Below are 18,128 nucleotides of genomic sequence, written 5' to 3'. Positions count from 1 at the left end.
TTACCAAACACACAAGGAATTTACAAGAATCCCAGACTTTATAATCCCATGGAATTATAAATTCCCGGAAACGATAAATTCTGCAAACAAACCCACCATAAGGTTTTATTATCAAAAAAAAAAAAAAAAAAAAAATCTCTTTGACACCAGCTAACAGGGTCAAAAACTGAAAGGGTGTTTAGATGGCAATAGGGTGCAGCTAACCTTGTTGCTCAGCCAAAATAGCAACCACCGGCTCTCCATGAGTTAGTTCAGATGAATAAGTTAATAGAATACATGGAGATAATGACAATTTTAAATTAGCGTACTTTACTTTTCCCTTGGAACTCCGAATAGGTAATCTTTGCTTGATAGGACCAACTTGGTATTAAAATATGGATTAAACTAAACCAAACTAAACTACATACAGTACTATAATTGGTGATCTCTTTACTAATCTTATCTAGTTTTCATCCACTTTATGAATTAACCACTGCAAAATGAAAATAAAAATAAAAGAATAAAGATAACAAAGATTGTTTGCTTTATACGGCCTAAGCCTTAGATGTCTAGGGTTATGAAAGTTATTCCGCGATAAGTCACTTTTGATCAACCTAACTAAGAAAAAAATGAACAGCAGAAACGAATTACCCACCAGTTGATGGGTGAATACCGGAGACAAGTCACTGGACTGGAGTGGCGCTTAAAAGATTACCAAATCTAGAGCGCGCAATCTAAAGGGGGTTACGTAATCACAAATTATGAGAGTAGGAGACACATCACACGAGACTTTACTAATTGAACAATGAAATCCGCTAAATTATTTGTTATAACATGACGAAATATCACTATCTGCTGATGTGCAATTCAGCGACTTGGTCCTCCCCATAATAAGATAATCTAAATTATTGATGGAAACCAAACCAAATTATACAGAAAAAGTAAAAAAATGAACAAATGAAAAGTCTTTAGCATCCACCATGGAAGAAACTTCGAAAATTACATCCATACCAAAGGTTTGGTTCTGTTAACACAAAGCTTATGATTATGATGTTGACCTAATTGACTTTGGTTGACTGTCAGTTACTCGTCATCCTCCCGAGCACACACTATCACTCACGCCCATCATCGCACCTAAAATCTAAAATCTATAAACAAACATTCAAAAAGAAGAACAAGGGGCAGGGCAGTCGCTTACGCAACTAAAACGACCCTTTCATTTTGTCTCTAGAAACCTGTACTGCAAACCGCATAAAATCCCATCCTGCTAATTCGAGAGAACTCAAGCTGGACTCTGAACACAACCCATCGTCTCTGGGAATGGGCTGGAAATATCACTTTTGACCAACTAACAGGAATCTGAATCTCTTTTAACAGTAAAAGATAAAAAGTTTGTTTCAGGATTGGCATGCATACATTAAAATTCTCCCTAACTGACAAGCATATCACCAATTCATGGAGCCTTTAGTACTGTATATAGTACTGTTTTAACAATGTACCAGTACTGTTCTTGGTATTCGTCTTGCTAGTGTCTAACATTAATAGTTTTTTTTAACTGCTGATGTTTATCTTCACCCAACATCCTTTTTAAAAATGTAGGAAGATAGTGGCGCATGTTAAGAAAGTGGAATGACCTGGTACGCATATTCATATCATTTTATCTTTTCTAGTAGTGTATATTTTTCCAAGAGATTAAATTTTATTTGTTTTGGTGGAAGTATGACGAAGTAATTAATCGTTGACTGTAGATGAGCATAAAAGGTCAAGAACTTCAAAAAAATATAATAATCGATTTTTTAATCACTTTTTGTATCCCTCATTATCTTCTTAATTTCTTTTAATCTTGTTTTTTTTGGATTCTGTGTATTTCTAAGTGAGAGGAGGTCAAGGAGTTGTTGCTTCCAAAAATTAGGGTTTTTATGTCTAAAACAAGTACTTAGAAGAAGCAGAAGAAAAGAAGCTGTAGAATATCTGTAGTACTTTTTGATTCATTTGTTTCATGGGTTTAAAAGAAAGATTACTACTTGTACTTAATTAGATTTGAGCGGGAAAATCTTCTTCTGATGAAATAACAAACAAAGAAAGGTATGGTTTTTTTCTTCAGTTTATTGAGTCCTTGAGTTTAGATGTTTTTGATCTTTATTTAAGTTTTGATGTATCTGGGTTCTAAGTTTGACCAATAATTTATTAAAAAGTCATCTGGTTTTGATTTTTAATCTGAAAGTATGTGTTTATGTTGCTTATGGAATGAGAAACGGACTTTGATGCTATCAAACCAGTTTGTCAAAAATTCTCAGTTCATTAATTCTTCTGAATATAATTTATGTTTTGTTGGGAGATATTCAGTTCATTTAAGATCTGAGTATTGTTTGATACTTGGTAAGAAATAGATTTTCAAGCAGTGTTCATAATCATTGATATGGACAGAGATTGTGTTCTCATTTACAGTGATGTATTAAATGTACAGTCGGATATTGTATCGTATTTTGTCGGTTGTACTAGATACGTTGCGCTTCGACTGCTATAAGAATTAAGTTGTAGTGATTTGATTTTGTTATGCTGTTTGACTGAACTCAATAGCAACGAAATCATAAGTTTTGGAAAATTTGCCGTCCGTTGGAAGCACGTCGCTTCTTCAGGTGTCGGAATTTGCCATCTATCTGGAAACTTTTTGGTATCAAAATCAACTTTTGGTGAATGGCAGCTTTTTGGTACTAAAAGCAAGAAAGTCCTTTGCTTTATGCCTATCCAGTTTTGTCAACTTTGTAGTTGAATGTGTTTCCATTTCACAATGGTTGAAGAATTTGAATGTGGATTAGATGATTCAGCATAATTGAAATGCTTGAGTAGTGAGGGGTGGAAGAAATGTCCAATATTCTGCAAAACTATTTCCAAGACAATCATAAGCTTCTCCCTTCAGTACTAGAATCTCATTATTCAGTAGCTGAAACTTTGTAGCTTTACTTGAAAAACATCAGAAGCTTAAGAATGATATGAAGGTAAAAATGAAACAAAAGCTTGCGCGATTTGGGAAGGAATGTGTTTTATTTGTTACCTTTAATTTTCCTAGATTAAGGTCAGTGTACCTCCATTTATCTTGAACACTTTCCATATGCATGATGCGCCCAATTGTTCAATCCAACTTCTACAAAAACGTTCCCTAGTTTCTCTCCAGAGTCCAGACAATAGTCCCGACTATCAGACTATGTATAAAATTTGTCGAGTTTCTGTCGTTTTCCACTCTAGATATGCCAGGTCAAGTTCTTAAGGTCTAATTTTGTTTTTGATATTTTTTCAGGAATTTCCTTTGTATTCTTTATTTAATATAGTTGAGATCTTCTTACCTTTTCTGTCACAACACTTGTTCGTTGCTGCAGACATTTCCACTAAAAGAGTATGAACTCTCCCACAACACAATTTGCCACCTCTAGAAGGATGGGTATATACGAGCCACCGCACCAGGTTAGCATGTGGACTGACGCTTTCAAAATCCATAATGGTCCAAATTCAGCCGCATCTATGATTGTAGAGATCGACAATAAACTGGATAGCACCCAGGTGAGAAGCATTATAAATCTTTTTATGGTTCCGTTATCTTTCAATATTTTTTCCTACTGAGTTGTGTGCTAAATCTCACATATCCATCATCCTTTTAACAGTCCGATGATACTTCTCAAGGAATAGTAGGATCGTCGAAGAAGTATGATCAGGAGGCAAGCAAGCCTGTTGAGAAGGTAAAAGTCACGGTCCTTGGACGATTTGATTGCTCCTTTTCTTTGATTACAGTATTTATACACGGGTTTACTGTTCTACTGCTTTGCATTCATTAGACTAGATCGTTGCTGTTATTGAGCATAAACTTGGCATAAACTTCTGCATTAAAGAGAGACACACACCACAAACACTACTTACATACCTTATATGAACCAGTTATAGATGTTTTTAGTCTGGTATGATTTGGTTTCACAATGAGTGTGTTAGTCAGTTTCGAATAAGTTTGTATTCTAATGTACAGGTATTAAGACGTCTTGCACAAAATCGAGAAGCTGCACGCAAAAGTCGCCTGCGTAAAAAGGTAGGAAGAAATATTCAAGCAGATAGAAGTCTGAAGTTCTTGAGGTGTTTATTGTTTGTGCTTGACTAGTCAACATGAAACTTTGTAGGCGTATGTTCAACAATTGGAAACAAGTCGTTTGAAGTTATCACAAATAGAACAGGACCTTAATCGTGCTAGACAACAGGTTTGCAGACTCTCTCTCTATTTCTCTCCTTCAGTTTTATTTAATGAAGCAAAGACAATGAAAAGTAATAGTTCCTATCTAAAGGAGCAGTGACTGCCTTGCTGCAGGGTGCATACATTGGCGATACTAGTCATTTGGGGTTCTCTGGACCTGCTAACTCAGGTAAGCTGTCGCATGTACCAGTTACCATTATCATTGATAATCTCATTCTTACAGTATTTTTGGCCGTTGTAAATATTACTTTTTGGCCCGTGATTCTTTTGTTAACATCCCTGGAAAATCTGTCACTAGTTTATCACGAGATATACTCTTCAACCCTTTAACTTTAAGGTGACCGTTGAGCCGAACAATGTTTTAAAGAACGAGATTTTTATTTCTTTTACTCATCTTAGTTAATCTCGTAATAATTGTAAGGTTCCTTGGCCCTTAGCTATTTTCTTTAAGTTCGTTTTCAGCCAACTTTTGGCACTGATAAAAAGAGTGCCCGAAACTGGCTATCCGTGTTTCTGGGTGACCACATACTTGTTGTCAACGAGATTCCACTTCTCCCTCTTTCTCTGCTTACCCTACAGCTTTTAGAATAAATTGTCATGTACTGCTTTCTTTGACTCTCACTTTCTGCTTTTTTGATACTACAGCTCATTGGTGACTATGTTTCCTCTTGTAGGGATTGTGACTTTTGACATGGAATATGGTCACTGGGTTGAAGAACAAAACAGACAAATACGTGAACTAAGATCTGCTTTAATAGCTAATGTAACTGATATAGAGCTCCGTATACTTGTTGATGGTGCCATGAATCACTATTTCGATCTTTTCCGCATGAAATCTACTGCTGCAAAGGCTGATGTTTTCTACTTGATGTCGGGTATGTGGAAAACGTCAGCAGAACGTTTTTTTCAGTGGATTGGTGGTTTCCGACCATCAGAGCTTCTAAAGGTTAGTGGAATTTCGATTCATCACCGTACTTTATTCTTGTTCTATTCTTCTTTGGTTGTCAAAATTTTTGGGTTTAATTCCTCTTACTCCTATCAGGTCCTCACGCCACAACTTGATCCATTGACAGAGCAACAACTAGTGAATGTATATAGTCTACAACAATCATGTCAACAAGCTGAAGATGCTCTTTCTCAAGGGATGAACAAACTTCAAGAAACTGTTTCTGATACACTGGCGGCGGATCTGCTGAATTCAGGGAATTATATGGCACAAATGGCCTCGGCAATTGAGAAGTTAGAAGCTCTTGTAAGCTTTGTAAATCAGGTACCTTATTTTTCTCCCTATATTGATTAGATTATACTCCATAACTAATATTCCTTTAGTTAATTGCTTCATGCTATCATTCTTGAGATATCTCTACATCATTTTGAACATCAAGCATCTAGGCATGGTTAAGGGGATATTTTGTTATAGATGAGTACAGTGAAAATGCACCAATTTTATCTTCTTCTTTGCTATGGGCTGGCCAGTAAACGCAAGCAAGGCACACTGTAATATGAAGGCCGAAATGCAAATAAGAAACTGATTTCATATATATGCTGGATGTACTGAAAAGGACTAGAGAATTGTTTGAACTATTTAAGGTTGGAAATTGGTGTTTTCACCTGATAACAGGTCCTTGAGAGTGCGGGTTTGTAAGCCCACTTCTGAATCTGGGGAGAAACAACAGTTCACCTTCCCATGGCTTGATGCCGTGGGGGGATGTACCTTGACCTACGGCACTAGCAATTAGGTAGTTGTATGGTGTTTCTCACATTATCAGTGGACTGAGCACAATTGAATGCAGTCGTTAGGTACTGCAGCATTTTTGTTATTGTAGAACGTTAAACATCTTTACCCTGTCTTACTTTCTTATTGACCCACTTTTGCTCAGTAAACAGACATTAACGTTTAATATTCTGTTAGGCGGACCATCTTCGCCAACAGACTCTGCAACAAATGTCTCGTATCTTAACAACTCGTCAGACAGCTAGAGGACTACTTGCACTAGGTGATTATTTCCAAAGGCTTCGAGCCCTAAGTAACCTTTGGGCGGCTAGGCCACGTGAACCAGCATAATTAAAACTTACACAAAACCCTCAACTAAATATTTTAAAGACTCATCATCAGCCAAGAGGTAGAAGAAATTAAAGCATAGCAAGTAAAGTCAGTTGTTTAGCTTCGCTTATCAAGGTCACCACTTCCCTTGGTAAGTCTTTGTTTACTTGTTAATCCGGTAAGTGATATTTAAATGCTTCTGGAAAGACTTTTTTTGTTCCAAAAAAAAAAAAAACATCAAAGAATGTATATATCAAAATCTTTTTCTCATTGTCCATGTATCAAGAGCGTGGGTTTGTTAATAAAACCTCACTGCACATTTATATGCATTGCCGGAAACAGAAAACGTAATAAGGAGAAGATTATAGAAGCGGTTGTTTTCTTTCGAGTCTTAAGTTAAATGTTGTACCAGTAAGATATGTAATGTAAAGTTTTGGGGAATTATTGTGGTGGCGTTGTTTCTGTGCGTCTGTGTTTTGAGTTTTGTATTGGGAGGTGAAAACATATGTAATGTACATCAGTGTATCTATCAAAATCATTTTGCTTCTTCTAGTGATCTTCTGAGGTTACACATGTTTAACGGTTAACTTCAAGAAGTCATTTTTTCCTTTGGGAAGCTGCTCTTGATAATTTTTTATTTGCGGATGTTTTGTGAAACGGGTGTCAATGGTATTATCCAGAGACCTTTTAACATAAGATACGCGCATGTGTCTTTAACAAAATCTGCCTCACTACCTGAGAATTGCGAAATGACTAAATATCGGTACCCAAGCCTCTGCAAAGCTTTTCTATGAAATTTGGTAAACTCAGACATGGTTACGAAAGCTATTACTGGAACTAATTTTAACCGATTTTTGAATTGTTCAACCGTTATTCAATGGAACAATGCCATTAGAGCGAGTGTCAATGAGGGTAACCCTACTAAAGCTTTTCTTTTATTCCGCCAAATGAAGCAAGCAGGATTTGAACCCAACTTTTTGACATTTCCATTCATTGCTAAAGCTTGTGCTAAACTATCCAACTTCAAACTAGCAGAAATCGTTCATACCCATGTTGTAAAATCACCATTTTGTTATGATATCTTTGTACAAACAGCATTCGTGGATATGTATTGTAAATGTAATCAATTAAATGTTGCTTACAAGTTGTTCGAGGAAATGCCTGATAGAGATATAGCGTCTTGGAATGCCATGATGATGGGTTTTGCAGAGATGGGTCTTTCTGATAAGGTTTTGATTCTTTTGGTTCAAATGAGATTATCGGGTTTTCAACCTGATTCCATTACGGTTATAGCCCTGACGCAATCGAGTTGTAATAGTGCAAGTGGTTTGAATGGGTTAAAAGCTGTTCATTGTTTAGGAACTCGAATTGGGGTAGGAGATGATGTATCAGTTTCTAATACTTGGATTTCTGCATATGCTAAGTTTAATGACTTATGTTCGTCTAAGATGGTTTTTAATGAGATCTCAGCTGGTTTAAGAACTGTAATTTCATGGAACTCTTTGATTTCAGGATATGCTCAGTTTGAAAGATTTTATGAGGCTGTCAGTCTCTATAGAAACATGTGTCGTGAAGGGAGAAGACCTGATTTGTGCACAATTACCAGCTTGATTTCTTCTTGCATTCATCCTGAAGCAATTGCAGAAGGTAAACAAATCCATTCTCACGGTATCAAAATTGGCTGTGATTCCAACATTTCTTTGATTAATACACTGATTTCAATGTATTCAAAGTGTGGAGACATGGACTCTGCCCGTTACTTATTTGACACCATGTTGGAAAGAACTTGTGTTTCTTGGACGGTGATGATTAATGGGTACGCAGAGAAAGGGGATTTAGTCGAAGCATTTGATTTGTTCGGTTCCATGGAAGAAGCTGGTGAAAAGCCGGATTTGGTTACTTTGATTTCTTTATTATCTGCTTGTGGACAAACAGGAAATTTAGAACTTGGGAGATGGATTAATAGGTACGTATTTTCAAACAAATTTGGACAGACTGTCATGGTTTGTAATGCATTAATCGATATGTTTGCGAAGTGTGGAAGTATGAAAAGTGCCCGCGAGACATTTAAGTCCATGAGTAACAGAACTATTGTTTCTTGGACAACTATGATTTCAGGTTCTGCCTTGAATGGAGAATTTGAGGAAGCTCTGAATCTTTTCTTACAAATGTTAGATTCCGGTGTAAAACCAAATCATGTTACTTTTCTTGCGGTTCTTCAAGCTTGTACACACGCAGGTTTTCTTGAGAAAGGGTTGAAGTATTTTGATTTGATGGAAAAGGCTTACAAAATATGTCCTAGATTAGAACACTATTCTTGTATAGCTGATCTTCTTGGAAGAAAAGGGAAGTTACAGGAAGCGTTAGAGTTTATTCAGAAGATGCCTTTAAAACCTGATGCTGGTGTTTGGGGTGCTCTGCTTGGTTCTTGCAAAATTCACAATGAGATAGAAATTGGTGAATTTGTGGCTCAAAAACTTTTTGAGCTTGAGCCAGAAGCTGCAGTTTCTTATGTGGCCATGGCTAATATTTTTGCCTCGAAAGGAAAGTGGGACAATGTAGCAAAGATACGTAAAATGATGAAATCCAATCGCGTGAAAAAATCACCTGGTAAAAGTTTTGTTCAAGTGAACGGAGCGACACACTCATTCACAGTTGAAGATCGGTGTCACCAAGAAGGAATATTGATATATGAAGTCTTAGATGGTTTAGCTTTGCAATTGAAAAAAGATAGATTAGAACAGCACATGGAGTTCATTCTCTATCAGCATGAGCTGGAGAAGTAAGCTTTCAGGATTTGGAAGATAATCGTGAATTTGAAAAAGAAAACTAGCAGGTTGATTAAATCGTGGTACAAGAGATAGAAAGTTCAATTAGACTTAAAGGTGCCTGCCATATTATGGACTAGAGTGGAGATGCAGCAAGTTTACTGCCGTGACAATGTTAACAGAGAAATCTGAGTCTTGATGTTTCGCCAAAGTTCGGAACGATATTTTGGAGGTGTATTCTTGAAGTTTCTTCCAACTTCTAAGAAGCTTGCCTACACCTTACCTTAAATTGATCGAAAGTACTATGTTCTGCCACTTTCGGACTACCAAGCACATTCTGCTTGACAACCACATTATACTACAGTTTAATTTTCTTTACTATGGGGTTACAGAACAGATAGCCAGTTTGTTTCTCTCTACCATGGGGTTACAGTATAGATAGCCTCAACCACAGTTCACGTCTTGATTGGGTAGCTTCCTGGTTAATCTTGGCGACCGGCTAGGGAAAACCTAGCCTCTGTAAGTACTCATGTGAAACACTTTATACTAGTATGGTTCTTGACATACTAGAGCTATATTTCTGAATCACATTGAAAGTTTGGACAGACTTTCAGAAAAGCCTTTTTAAAAGGGTCTATCAAAACCCATTAGGTATGCCTTTGTACAAAGAACTGCACATTTAAAAGAAAAAGAAGATGCAATAATCTGTTTAAAAAAGTTCCAGGACCAACTCAAATTTACACAGATTTCTATCCTTTTCGTTTTCACTTCCATTTCCTGAAATTAGCATTTGAAACTACAAGGAAGAATTGTGTATTCATTTGTAAGTATCCCAACATTCTGGTGTTATGCAAGCTACATCCCTCTTTTCTTATCTCTTGAAACTTCAGTCACATCCTTATAACTTTGATAGGGAGTAGTCCAATGCATCCACCAGAAAATCTGCAAGCAATGAAGTCGAGATAGATTTCAAAAAGATTGAAAACGTAAAGTTAATGTGAAGACAAGAAAGAGATGAAAGCTGGAATATCTCGAAATGGATGAGTTTGCTTAGACCTCTTTTAGGGAGATTACTATTTCTTTTGAATAACTAAGTACAAGGTACAGAGCAATGGTCATTCACGGGTAATACTCTTACGCAACCATAGTAAGGGTACTAGTAGCTTGCAAGACTCCATTGAAAATTCACTTGAAACCTTAAGTCCAAAGTGACTATGGAACTGTTGGGTGGAGAGTGAGATTACCTGCATCGTCCTTGGAGAAACACATAGGTGGTTTTATTCTGAAGACATTTCCATGTAGGCCTCCTTTTCCGACCAGAACACCGAGCTCTTAAATCAAAAATAGACATTTTGTTAAGAAACTATTACAGAGAACAAATTTATAATCCGGCACTAGGTTGATTCCTTTTACCTCGGAGTTTCTCAAACAGCACAGCAGTTTCTACTTTGGCAGGTGTTTTCTCTTTTCTGTCAGTTACTAGTTCTACCCCCAACATTAATCCCCTACCTCTGATATCTCCAATTACTGTAAAATAAGAGCAAATGTAACTGAGATCTAAGGGAAAATCCAAAATTTCATATAATGCAAAGTTTACTGTATCCGGACAATGAAAACATTCTAAAAGATAGCATACCACATAAGTACAAACAGGGTCCACAGTGCAAATGCTAATTATCCAAATAAATATGGAGGATGGGATCATCTATTTTTACTTTCATTTTATAACGCTCCAATGACTCCACAGATCTTTATCTTCATGATACTTTCATTTACATCAAACTCAAAATCTCCACAGATCATGTAGGAACACTCAGAACAGGTTTTAGAACACAGTGCCCGCAAGTTAAGAAATAATGTGGATATGAAGAATAAGAAACTCACAGGTGCAGTACTTTTATACATCCTAACCTTAGATTCATGATTTATGGCACGATCTAGTTGACAATTTCTTGTGCTCACACAAAAATAGAAACCAGAAATAACCACTTTGTAAACCAAAAGAAGAGCAATTCATAATTATTCAGAAGAAGGAAATATTAACAACATTGGGAACTGTGAGAGTGATAGATGAAGTAAATGAGTTTAACAGATTAATCAAGCAATCTAAGGTTACCGGATGCTTACAGTCGTATCTCTGCTGAAGAGCTTTCAAACGCTCTGTTAAGTGGGAGCCAATATCAGCACAATGTGCTTGACGCTTTTCCTTATCAAGGACTCTGAGAACGGCAAGCCCACCAGCCGAACATACAGGGTTGCCACCAAATGTGTTGAACTGGATTTTTTGAGCCATTACACTTGCTATTTCTGGTGTTGTCACAACCGCTCCTAATGGTAAACCATTTCCTATACCCTGTCGCAATTCGTAAAACAGATTACTCAAAGTGTATACTTGAATGATTTCTGGTTAACACGAATATAGACTTGTTCAAATCAAACAAACTATGTAAAGATCTGAATCTTCAGGAACAATGTCAGGAACAATGATTTCTGGTTAAGAAGTACGTGAGAGTCGTGGTACTGACCTTGGCCATAGTAACAATGTCAGGAATGACACCTTGTGTCTCAAAACCCCAGTAATGGCTTCCAGTACGGCCAAATCCTGTTTGGACTTCATCAGCTATACACACCCCACCTGCTTTATGTACCACATCGTATACTTGCTTTAAGTATCCAGGGGCCAACTCAACTGTTCCTCCAACTCCCTGTAGTTAAATGAAAAATCACTCTCACTGTATTGTATAGTCTCTGTATATTGGAGACAGAAATCACTAAGATATTCATATGAAATATATTGCCAACTCTAACCTGGATAGTTTCCGCGATAAAACCTGCCACTTTACCAGATGTACCAAAATCAATGTGATCTTGTACATCTTTGACATAGCGACTGGTATCAGCACCAAAGGCCCCACGATAGGGATCTGGGTTCATAACATGATGAATTTCCCCCTGCAGAAGTTTGTCAAAAGAAACTACAGTGAGATGTTGTTATTATAACATCGTCAAGAGTTTTTCCTAGAAAAAGTTAACCTACAGAAATCAATTAGTTTAAGTCGAGCACATGATTAGCAAGTAGTTAGTTCTAGCTACTGTACCTAGTTTACTAATATTCGAGAGTTATCATAAAACTTTCAATAAAATGCACACCTGGGGGATGTTGTACTTCCAGGTATTCAGAGCCGTCAAGCCAATAGTGTTAGAACTTCCACCATGATATGCATTTCTTAAGGCAATCATACCAAGATTACCACTATATAATCTGGCCATCAACATGGCTAACTCATTTGCTTCCGTTCCCGAGTTGACAAAATATACAACCTGCATTTTCCAAGATGAATATTGAGAGATTACTCAAAATAGAAATTTACATACCAAACAACTTATACTTATTATAACACTAAAATTCACTATCTGACCGAATTCGTATTTTTTCCACACGTAGTATATATCAGAAATATTGATCATATATGGTGACTGTTATCATCAATGCCCCAAGCAAGGTACAAAACAAAAATTATTCCATATATGCATATATGAAGAATGATTTAGAGTCATGATGTTGCTTAATCTACTTGTCTGAGACCAAGTAGAACAAAAGTTCGCAGTACTTCAGAAACAGTAGTGCTTCATTTAGTGTCTAAACATGTGCCAAAAACACTTAAATTTTAAAAAGCATGTCGTAATCCAGATAATTGGCACCTTCAGGTTCCCCGGCATTTTTGAGGCTAAAGCCTCTGCAAAATCAGCAATTTGATGGTGCAGGTAAATTGTGGTTGCATGCTGTAGCAACTTTGTTTGTTCAACCACTGCATTGACAATATCTGGATGGCAGTGTCCACAGGAAACAGTAACAATCCCAGCAAATGCATCTAGATAACGCCTTCCATTGTCATCAAAGAGATATTGCATCTTGCCTTCGACTATATTTAACTGCAAATATGTGAGATCAAAGTTTGAGAACAAATAAAACATAAAATGGCGACGACAGAAAATATATATAACAAATAGAATTTTCAAATGCACTATTACGAAACCCTGTTCAAAATCTGTTGACCAGAATCCTTCATAAGAATATCAAATATAGATCACTAGAACACAGATGATGAAAAGACATTCCTAGAATGTAAAAGCAATTATTTTCTCATTTCGCATTTTACAAATTTACCAGGAATTCAAAGATCAAACACAGTATGGTCAAGAAATGTCAAATACCCGAATCATGTTTTCACTTATAAAGAGCTCATTTTGGTATAATTAGGTTATAAACCTTCGACCACCAAATACTTTTAGCAAATTCGAGAATTCCGAAGCTAGATCTTAACAAAAATATCAAATTACTAACAAAAATATCATCTTTAACTAAACCCTAATTTCTGAAATCCCTAGATCACCTACCTATACTATAATTTCACAAAATACTCAAAAAAACAAATAAGAGAAAAAGAGATCTTACAGGCTTCTCATAGTAATGAAAGAGAGATGGACCTAGAAATTTCTTTCTTTTCTGAAAGACTTCATCAGCTGATGGACCAGTATATGTTTTAGGTTCATAATCAAAAGGTGGAATAACCGGAGTCGAAATTGAAGAAGAATAAGAATTACAAAGTAGTAATCTTTGATAATTCTTTGTAGATTCAACACTTTTCTTGCATAAATTTCTATACAACATCATCATCACTATTTCACTTTCTTAAAGATTACGGGGATTTATCACTCTTTAGAGTTCAGTTTTGAGTAGTAGTAGAGAGAGAGAGTACAAATGGCGCCAGTTTTATACTGGTAATGGTTACGTGATTGTGCGTGTTAGGGAGTACTCTAGTTAGCGTGCTCCCATGCTTGTCAAAGATCCACGTTACCCACGATCAGTCCACCCAGCTGGTCCTTTTTAGGAAAGCCTAAAGAGACTTGGTTGGTACTGGGGAGTAGGATACTATCAAACATTATGCAGTACAGGATAGAATTACAGTGTACAGCAGATGCTGGCGTGGAGCATGGTATTTTAGCTTATCCTGTGGAGTGTGGACAGATTGGATACCAAATTCAACCAAACGTACAAAAAGATTCTTGGTTTAATTATTAATTATTTCTTTGTTTTCATCCAATTATTAATGCTAACACATCCACGAATTAATATCCTGAGAATAATTAGCTTAATAAGTTAGGTGAAAATTATCTCAGTTGAGGGTAGTGGGAACACCAGCTGAACACACCATATCATGCCTTCGATCATGACACAAAAATTGCCGGTGTCACTGTAATAAAGTAGTAAAGTCGCTGGGTGATGATACCAGCAAATGCTCACATTTGTCTGTGTTTCTAATAACATCCAGGATTACTTTACTGTTCAGCCTGTGTGTTCGACTTCAGATTTAACATAGTCTGTCACAGCAACAAACAAATGACACAATGAACTACTTATGGCGTCTATATTGTGACAACGTTGTTTAGTAAATGTACGCACGTCAAATACTAGTTGATTATACATCCGTTGTAGAACTAAATTTGTGCTCACCTTTCTCCAGTACTCATCCAACATGGTTGTCACCATTACTGTGGATACGGCATTTCTCCAGTGGAAAAAACTTAACTCAGCCAGAGACTCATCATCAGCACTGAAGCTGTTTAAAAAATGATTTAGAAAATGGATGTTAATAGGCACGATCCCAGATGGAAACTCGTTACGGCACTACCAACCAGTCCAAAGAATAATAAGAAAACAACCACTAAAACTTGGCTTGGTCTGCTCATAATTTCTTTGTACATTAGAGGGTAGTTGATGCGCTGATGTGAAGGCATACTAATAAGGCTACACTACAGGCTGCTAACTTTTCCTAATACAATAAAAAACCTTTGTTAAAGTACTACTACTATATATGCTGGATTTTGACAGCCCAACAGCCTGAACTTTTCTGCACGGAGTTGACCATTCTTCACTGTTTTTTTTCAACCCATTGGTGATCTAAATTCAGACAAAAGTAGCTGAACCATCTCCCCTTATACCCTCCAGGGACGGGGAAAAGGTTTATTCCTTAATCCTTGGTTTCTGCATAAGGTAGCAAGCATAGTTGATAAATATACCCTATTCTCGTACTTGACAGTCTTAAAGCCACAGCATAAAAAACACCCTACATCCGATTAGCACTATGAAACAAACACAGACCCCAGACAAGTAGAATCAGAAAATTTGCAAATAGCCAACTACAAGATTAACACTGCAGAGAATAAAGTTCTGTTATTTCATACAAAATTTATCAAGAAGATAAATTCTTATGGATGAGCTATCATCTCTTGGTATCATATTACGATAACAGCTGTAAAAAAAATATAAATTGAAAGATTAAGTCTTGGAATTGAAACTTGTGGGTCACTAATCAGAAATATACGTTACCCATCTTCTCTTGGTCCTTTAGTTTTTGCCAGATTCTTCAACATAAGTCGAGTGTCTATCTACAATGAGTTTGATAAGTGGATTTTCTACATCCCCGTTAGTCTCGTCTCTGCGAACAGTAATTCTTCCGCTGTTGGCAACAACAATAACCTCCTCTTTACGAGTTGAAAGCTCGTTTGCTACCACCATGTTCATTTTGTATTTCTTCAGCGCCATGTCAGCTTTCTCTAACAAAATGTTTGTATCTGTCTCCAGCTGTTGAAGGAAATTTGATATCGCACGTATAATCAATAAATGGAACCTCATGACATTAGAATTTTACTTTTATCCAAAAGAAATACATTCCTAAAAAGAAAAAAAAATAGATACATTTAAAACTTCTAACCTCATAGAAAATTGGTTGAAACTTAACAAAGTTAAATATTTCAACCAACTCTGTATGGTTTCCTTTGGCATTTCATAGATGTGATAGATATCGGGAGGACACAGAATATCGGGACGACACAAAATCCATCTGATCCTAGGTTATAGAAGAATAAAGAGGAGCATAGATTTGTAAGAACCTTAAATGATATGCAGAAAGCCACTGGAGCCCATTCTTTCCTCATCATAATAAGCATTTTTGGTACCTGAGCAAGTCGCATATCTAGAGGACCAGAAGCAGATTGAATCTTATGTTCAGCCTAGACATATAAAGCAGTTATCACGGGAAGTTAGTTGCATATTAGACACATATAGAAACTCTAAACAGGCATACTCAGGGTGCCACAAATATTAAAGTATTGTAACCCAGTGAAGTGAAGCTTGGCAGTGAAAATTAATTCTCATGAAAAACAAGATTGTAAAGTGCGGACAATTCAATAAACCTCAAATACTCTCACCATAGTCTCCCAAGGGACATAGAAATCCGATACCGCAGCAGCAAGATAAAACATTCCACGATGCCCAAGAGACTTCATGGATGTAGCAACCATCCGCAATATCTATTTATAATAGAAAGAGCAAAACTCAACTCCTAAAAGTGCACACTGAACATGTATCTTTTCATAGTAATGTCTAATATGAAGAGAAGTGCTCATACAGAAAGAAACATTGGTAAAAGGCAAGGGGTACAGATTTCATGTATATGGAGAGAATAAAATGTATATTTTTAGAGCTAACCTGAAGATACTCAAAGATGGACGTAAACGGGAGTTTCAACAAGAGACCCTCTTTTATAGCCTACACCAAAGAGAACATGTAATTTGTTATCATACTTCAAACAACAATCTCCTTTTAGAAGGAGTGATAATTAAAAGTTTCGAAATATAAAGGCAGAACAACACTAAATTCTATAAAAACATACATCATGATTATGCCTGATTGCCCCCTTGACATCTTCAGAATATGACTCGCGAACTGTAATATTCAGTGACAAACCATAATACGTTATATATAAAGGCAATAAGCCAATAACAGAAGAATTATGCAGACATTCAAGGAAAGATAGAACACCGCGAACATGTTTGGATGTGTGACGACGTGTTACCATACTTAAGTGTATAAGGTTGATATAGCCTGAAACTAAGGTAATGTTTGTAAAGTTTCACTTCAGCCCACTTAAAAAACAATGTAAAACTTCTTGCAGCAAGGTAACCATATAAGCAGATTGACCTTCACATACACTGACCAAGAAAGCCTTGGATTTTTGTACAGGATAGATATGCAATTGCCAAGGGAAATCAATTAGGGATCATAAATGCACATTCTTCGGCGCTATACAGCCAGGAACAGCACAAAAAACCCTAGCCTTAGACATTAGCAAGAAAATAAAATGTAGGGAACTTTCACGGAAAGACGATTAAGTGGAGAATTAACAATGCCAAACCTTGAATGGATGATTCCCCTTCTTTAAGCACCAAACATTCAAGAAGTGAATCCTCGGGAAGTGATCTACAATATGGCTGACAAGTTCCTCTGCATAAAAGAGGGCTCACGCCATTAACAAAATCAAGTTATGTTTTTGTTCATAAAAATAAGGTCTGAACACAAGACTCACCGTCGATGGAGAAAGATAACTGCATATCCAGCCTTCAGAAAATACCTGAAAGATTAATTTATTAGCGGACACTGGCTTAAAATTTAAATCATACTAACTATAATACGTATTTGATTAGGACTTGTAAGACTCTACTCAGTAGATGCTGCCCCACGATGTCCAGAGCTGAAGTTATCGATATATCGAACACATCGTTGTTCGAGAGGAACAGTCGTGCCACCAGATGTCACACATACAATACGTCTACTTATCCCATTTCCTAATGGTTGCACCAAGATAAACCTCGTCAATAATCATGAAATTAAAGAAACGGGACTTTACTAGTTACAAGGTAAACACATTATATTACATCAATGACCTACTTGCCTGTAGTTGGAGAGTTTTTCTCGATAAATTCCCCAATTTTCCTACTAGTGTCAAGATGATCTCTTAAAGGTGGTGCTGTCTGAAAAAATGATTCGATATCCGTATGAAGTGATTCACATTGAGCTGGCGATCCTTTGGCTGAATCCATGGAGAAACACCTACGGTAAAACTCAAAAGGTTTTTATAGGTAAATCTGAACATTAACCAATTAAAGCATTAGAAGTTTGTATGGAGGAACCCTAAATAATGTTATTAATACCCAAAAATAAACTAGTTGGCCGCTAACACGGTGGGGACCGTGGGCCCCC

General features: G+C 36.6%; 4 protein-coding genes across 5 annotated transcripts in view; 2 read left to right on the top strand and 2 right to left on the bottom strand.

Annotated features, from left to right (window-relative positions):
* Nucleotides 1–1,255: 1,255 nt before the first annotated feature.
* On the top strand, nucleotides 1,256–6,813 carry LOC113331936 (transcription factor TGA1-like). 2 transcript variants are annotated; one of them, XM_026578571.1, is made up of 9 exons: nucleotides 1,256–1,616; nucleotides 3,357–3,537; nucleotides 3,639–3,713; nucleotides 3,995–4,054; nucleotides 4,143–4,220; nucleotides 4,328–4,382; nucleotides 4,888–5,159; nucleotides 5,256–5,483; nucleotides 6,126–6,813. In XM_026578571.1, the coding sequence occupies exons 2-9, from the start codon at nucleotides 3,376–3,378 to the stop codon at nucleotides 6,276–6,278; spliced, it is 1,083 nt and encodes a 360-aa protein (XP_026434356.1). In that variant the 5' UTR covers nucleotides 1,256–1,616; nucleotides 3,357–3,375; the 3' UTR covers nucleotides 6,279–6,813. The 2 variants fall into 2 exon arrangements, with proteins under 2 accessions (XP_026434356.1, XP_026434355.1); XM_026578570.1 differs by lacking the exon at nucleotides 1,256–1,616 and adding an exon at nucleotides 1,648–2,064.
* Nucleotides 6,814–7,006: 193 nt separating this feature from the next.
* On the top strand, nucleotides 7,007–9,742 carry LOC113331954 (pentatricopeptide repeat-containing protein At4g19191, mitochondrial-like). The gene has a single exon (XM_026578595.1). It carries the CDS (start codon nucleotides 7,070–7,072, stop codon nucleotides 9,041–9,043), a length of 1,974 nt encoding a protein of 657 aa, XP_026434380.1. The 5' UTR covers nucleotides 7,007–7,069; the 3' UTR covers nucleotides 9,044–9,742.
* LOC113331955 (alanine--glyoxylate aminotransferase 2 homolog 1, mitochondrial-like) lies at nucleotides 9,581–13,780 on the bottom strand. Its single transcript, XM_026578596.1, has 9 exons — nucleotides 13,482–13,780; nucleotides 12,728–12,958; nucleotides 12,176–12,346; nucleotides 11,834–11,977; nucleotides 11,551–11,730; nucleotides 11,153–11,378; nucleotides 10,439–10,552; nucleotides 10,270–10,356; nucleotides 9,581–9,967 (listed from the first exon to the last, which is right to left on the bottom strand). The coding sequence occupies exons 1-9, from the start codon at nucleotides 13,701–13,703 to the stop codon at nucleotides 9,924–9,926; spliced, it is 1,419 nt and encodes a 472-aa protein (XP_026434381.1). The 5' UTR covers nucleotides 13,704–13,780; the 3' UTR covers nucleotides 9,581–9,923.
* Nucleotides 13,781–15,196: 1,416 nt separating this feature from the next.
* The window catches only part of LOC113331737 (phosphopantothenate--cysteine ligase 2-like), a 4,993-nt gene continuing 2,061 nt past the window's right edge, over nucleotides 15,197–18,128 (bottom strand). Inside the window, exons 2-10 of the mRNA XM_026578383.1 lie at nucleotides 17,821–17,978; nucleotides 17,590–17,713; nucleotides 17,455–17,499; nucleotides 17,284–17,372; nucleotides 16,762–16,814; nucleotides 16,578–16,637; nucleotides 16,298–16,399; nucleotides 15,980–16,099; nucleotides 15,197–15,671 (exon numbers count right to left, since the gene is read on the bottom strand). Of these exons, the coding sequence (XP_026434168.1) occupies nucleotides 15,435–15,671; nucleotides 15,980–16,099; nucleotides 16,298–16,399; nucleotides 16,578–16,637; nucleotides 16,762–16,814; nucleotides 17,284–17,372; nucleotides 17,455–17,499; nucleotides 17,590–17,713; nucleotides 17,821–17,968 (978 nt within the window). The 5' untranslated portion in view covers nucleotides 17,969–17,978 and the 3' untranslated portion in view covers nucleotides 15,197–15,434. The remainder of the gene's footprint in view (nucleotides 15,672–15,979; nucleotides 16,100–16,297; nucleotides 16,400–16,577; nucleotides 16,638–16,761; nucleotides 16,815–17,283; nucleotides 17,373–17,454; nucleotides 17,500–17,589; nucleotides 17,714–17,820; nucleotides 17,979–18,128) is intronic.

The sequence above is a fragment of the Papaver somniferum genome, unplaced genomic scaffold (genome assembly GCF_003573695.1).
Source record: "Papaver somniferum cultivar HN1 unplaced genomic scaffold, ASM357369v1 unplaced-scaffold_128, whole genome shotgun sequence".
NCBI classification, from domain to species: Eukaryota; Viridiplantae; Streptophyta; class Magnoliopsida; order Ranunculales; family Papaveraceae; genus Papaver; species Papaver somniferum.
Note: the sequence above shows the minus strand (reverse complement) of the source record. Positions and strands in the feature narration are given on the sequence as shown.

Coding starts and splice junctions, on each gene's coding strand:
- LOC113331936 (XM_026578571.1), top strand. CDS start 3,376: ATGAACTCTCCCACAACACAATTTGCCACCTCTAGAAGGATGGGTATA. Junction 4,055..4,142: donor AAAGTCGCCTGCGTAAAAAG/GTAGGAAGAAAT, acceptor GAAACTTTGTAG/GCGTATGTTCAACAATTGGA. Junction 4,221..4,327: donor TTAATCGTGCTAGACAACAG/GTTTGCAGACTC, acceptor GCCTTGCTGCAG/GGTGCATACATTGGCGATAC.
- LOC113331954 (XM_026578595.1), top strand. CDS start 7,070: ATGGTTACGAAAGCTATTACTGGAACTAATTTTAACCGATTTTTGAAT.
- LOC113331955 (XM_026578596.1), bottom strand. CDS start 13,703: ATGATGATGTTGTATAGAAATTTATGCAAGAAAAGTGTTGAATCTACA. Junction 11,978..12,175: donor GGAAGTACAACATCCCCCAG/GTGTGCATTTTA, acceptor AAACTTCTGCAG/GGGGAAATTCATCATGTTAT. Junction 11,731..11,833: donor TTATCGCGGAAACTATCCAG/GTTAGAGTTGGC, acceptor ATTTAACTACAG/GGAGTTGGAGGAACAGTTGA.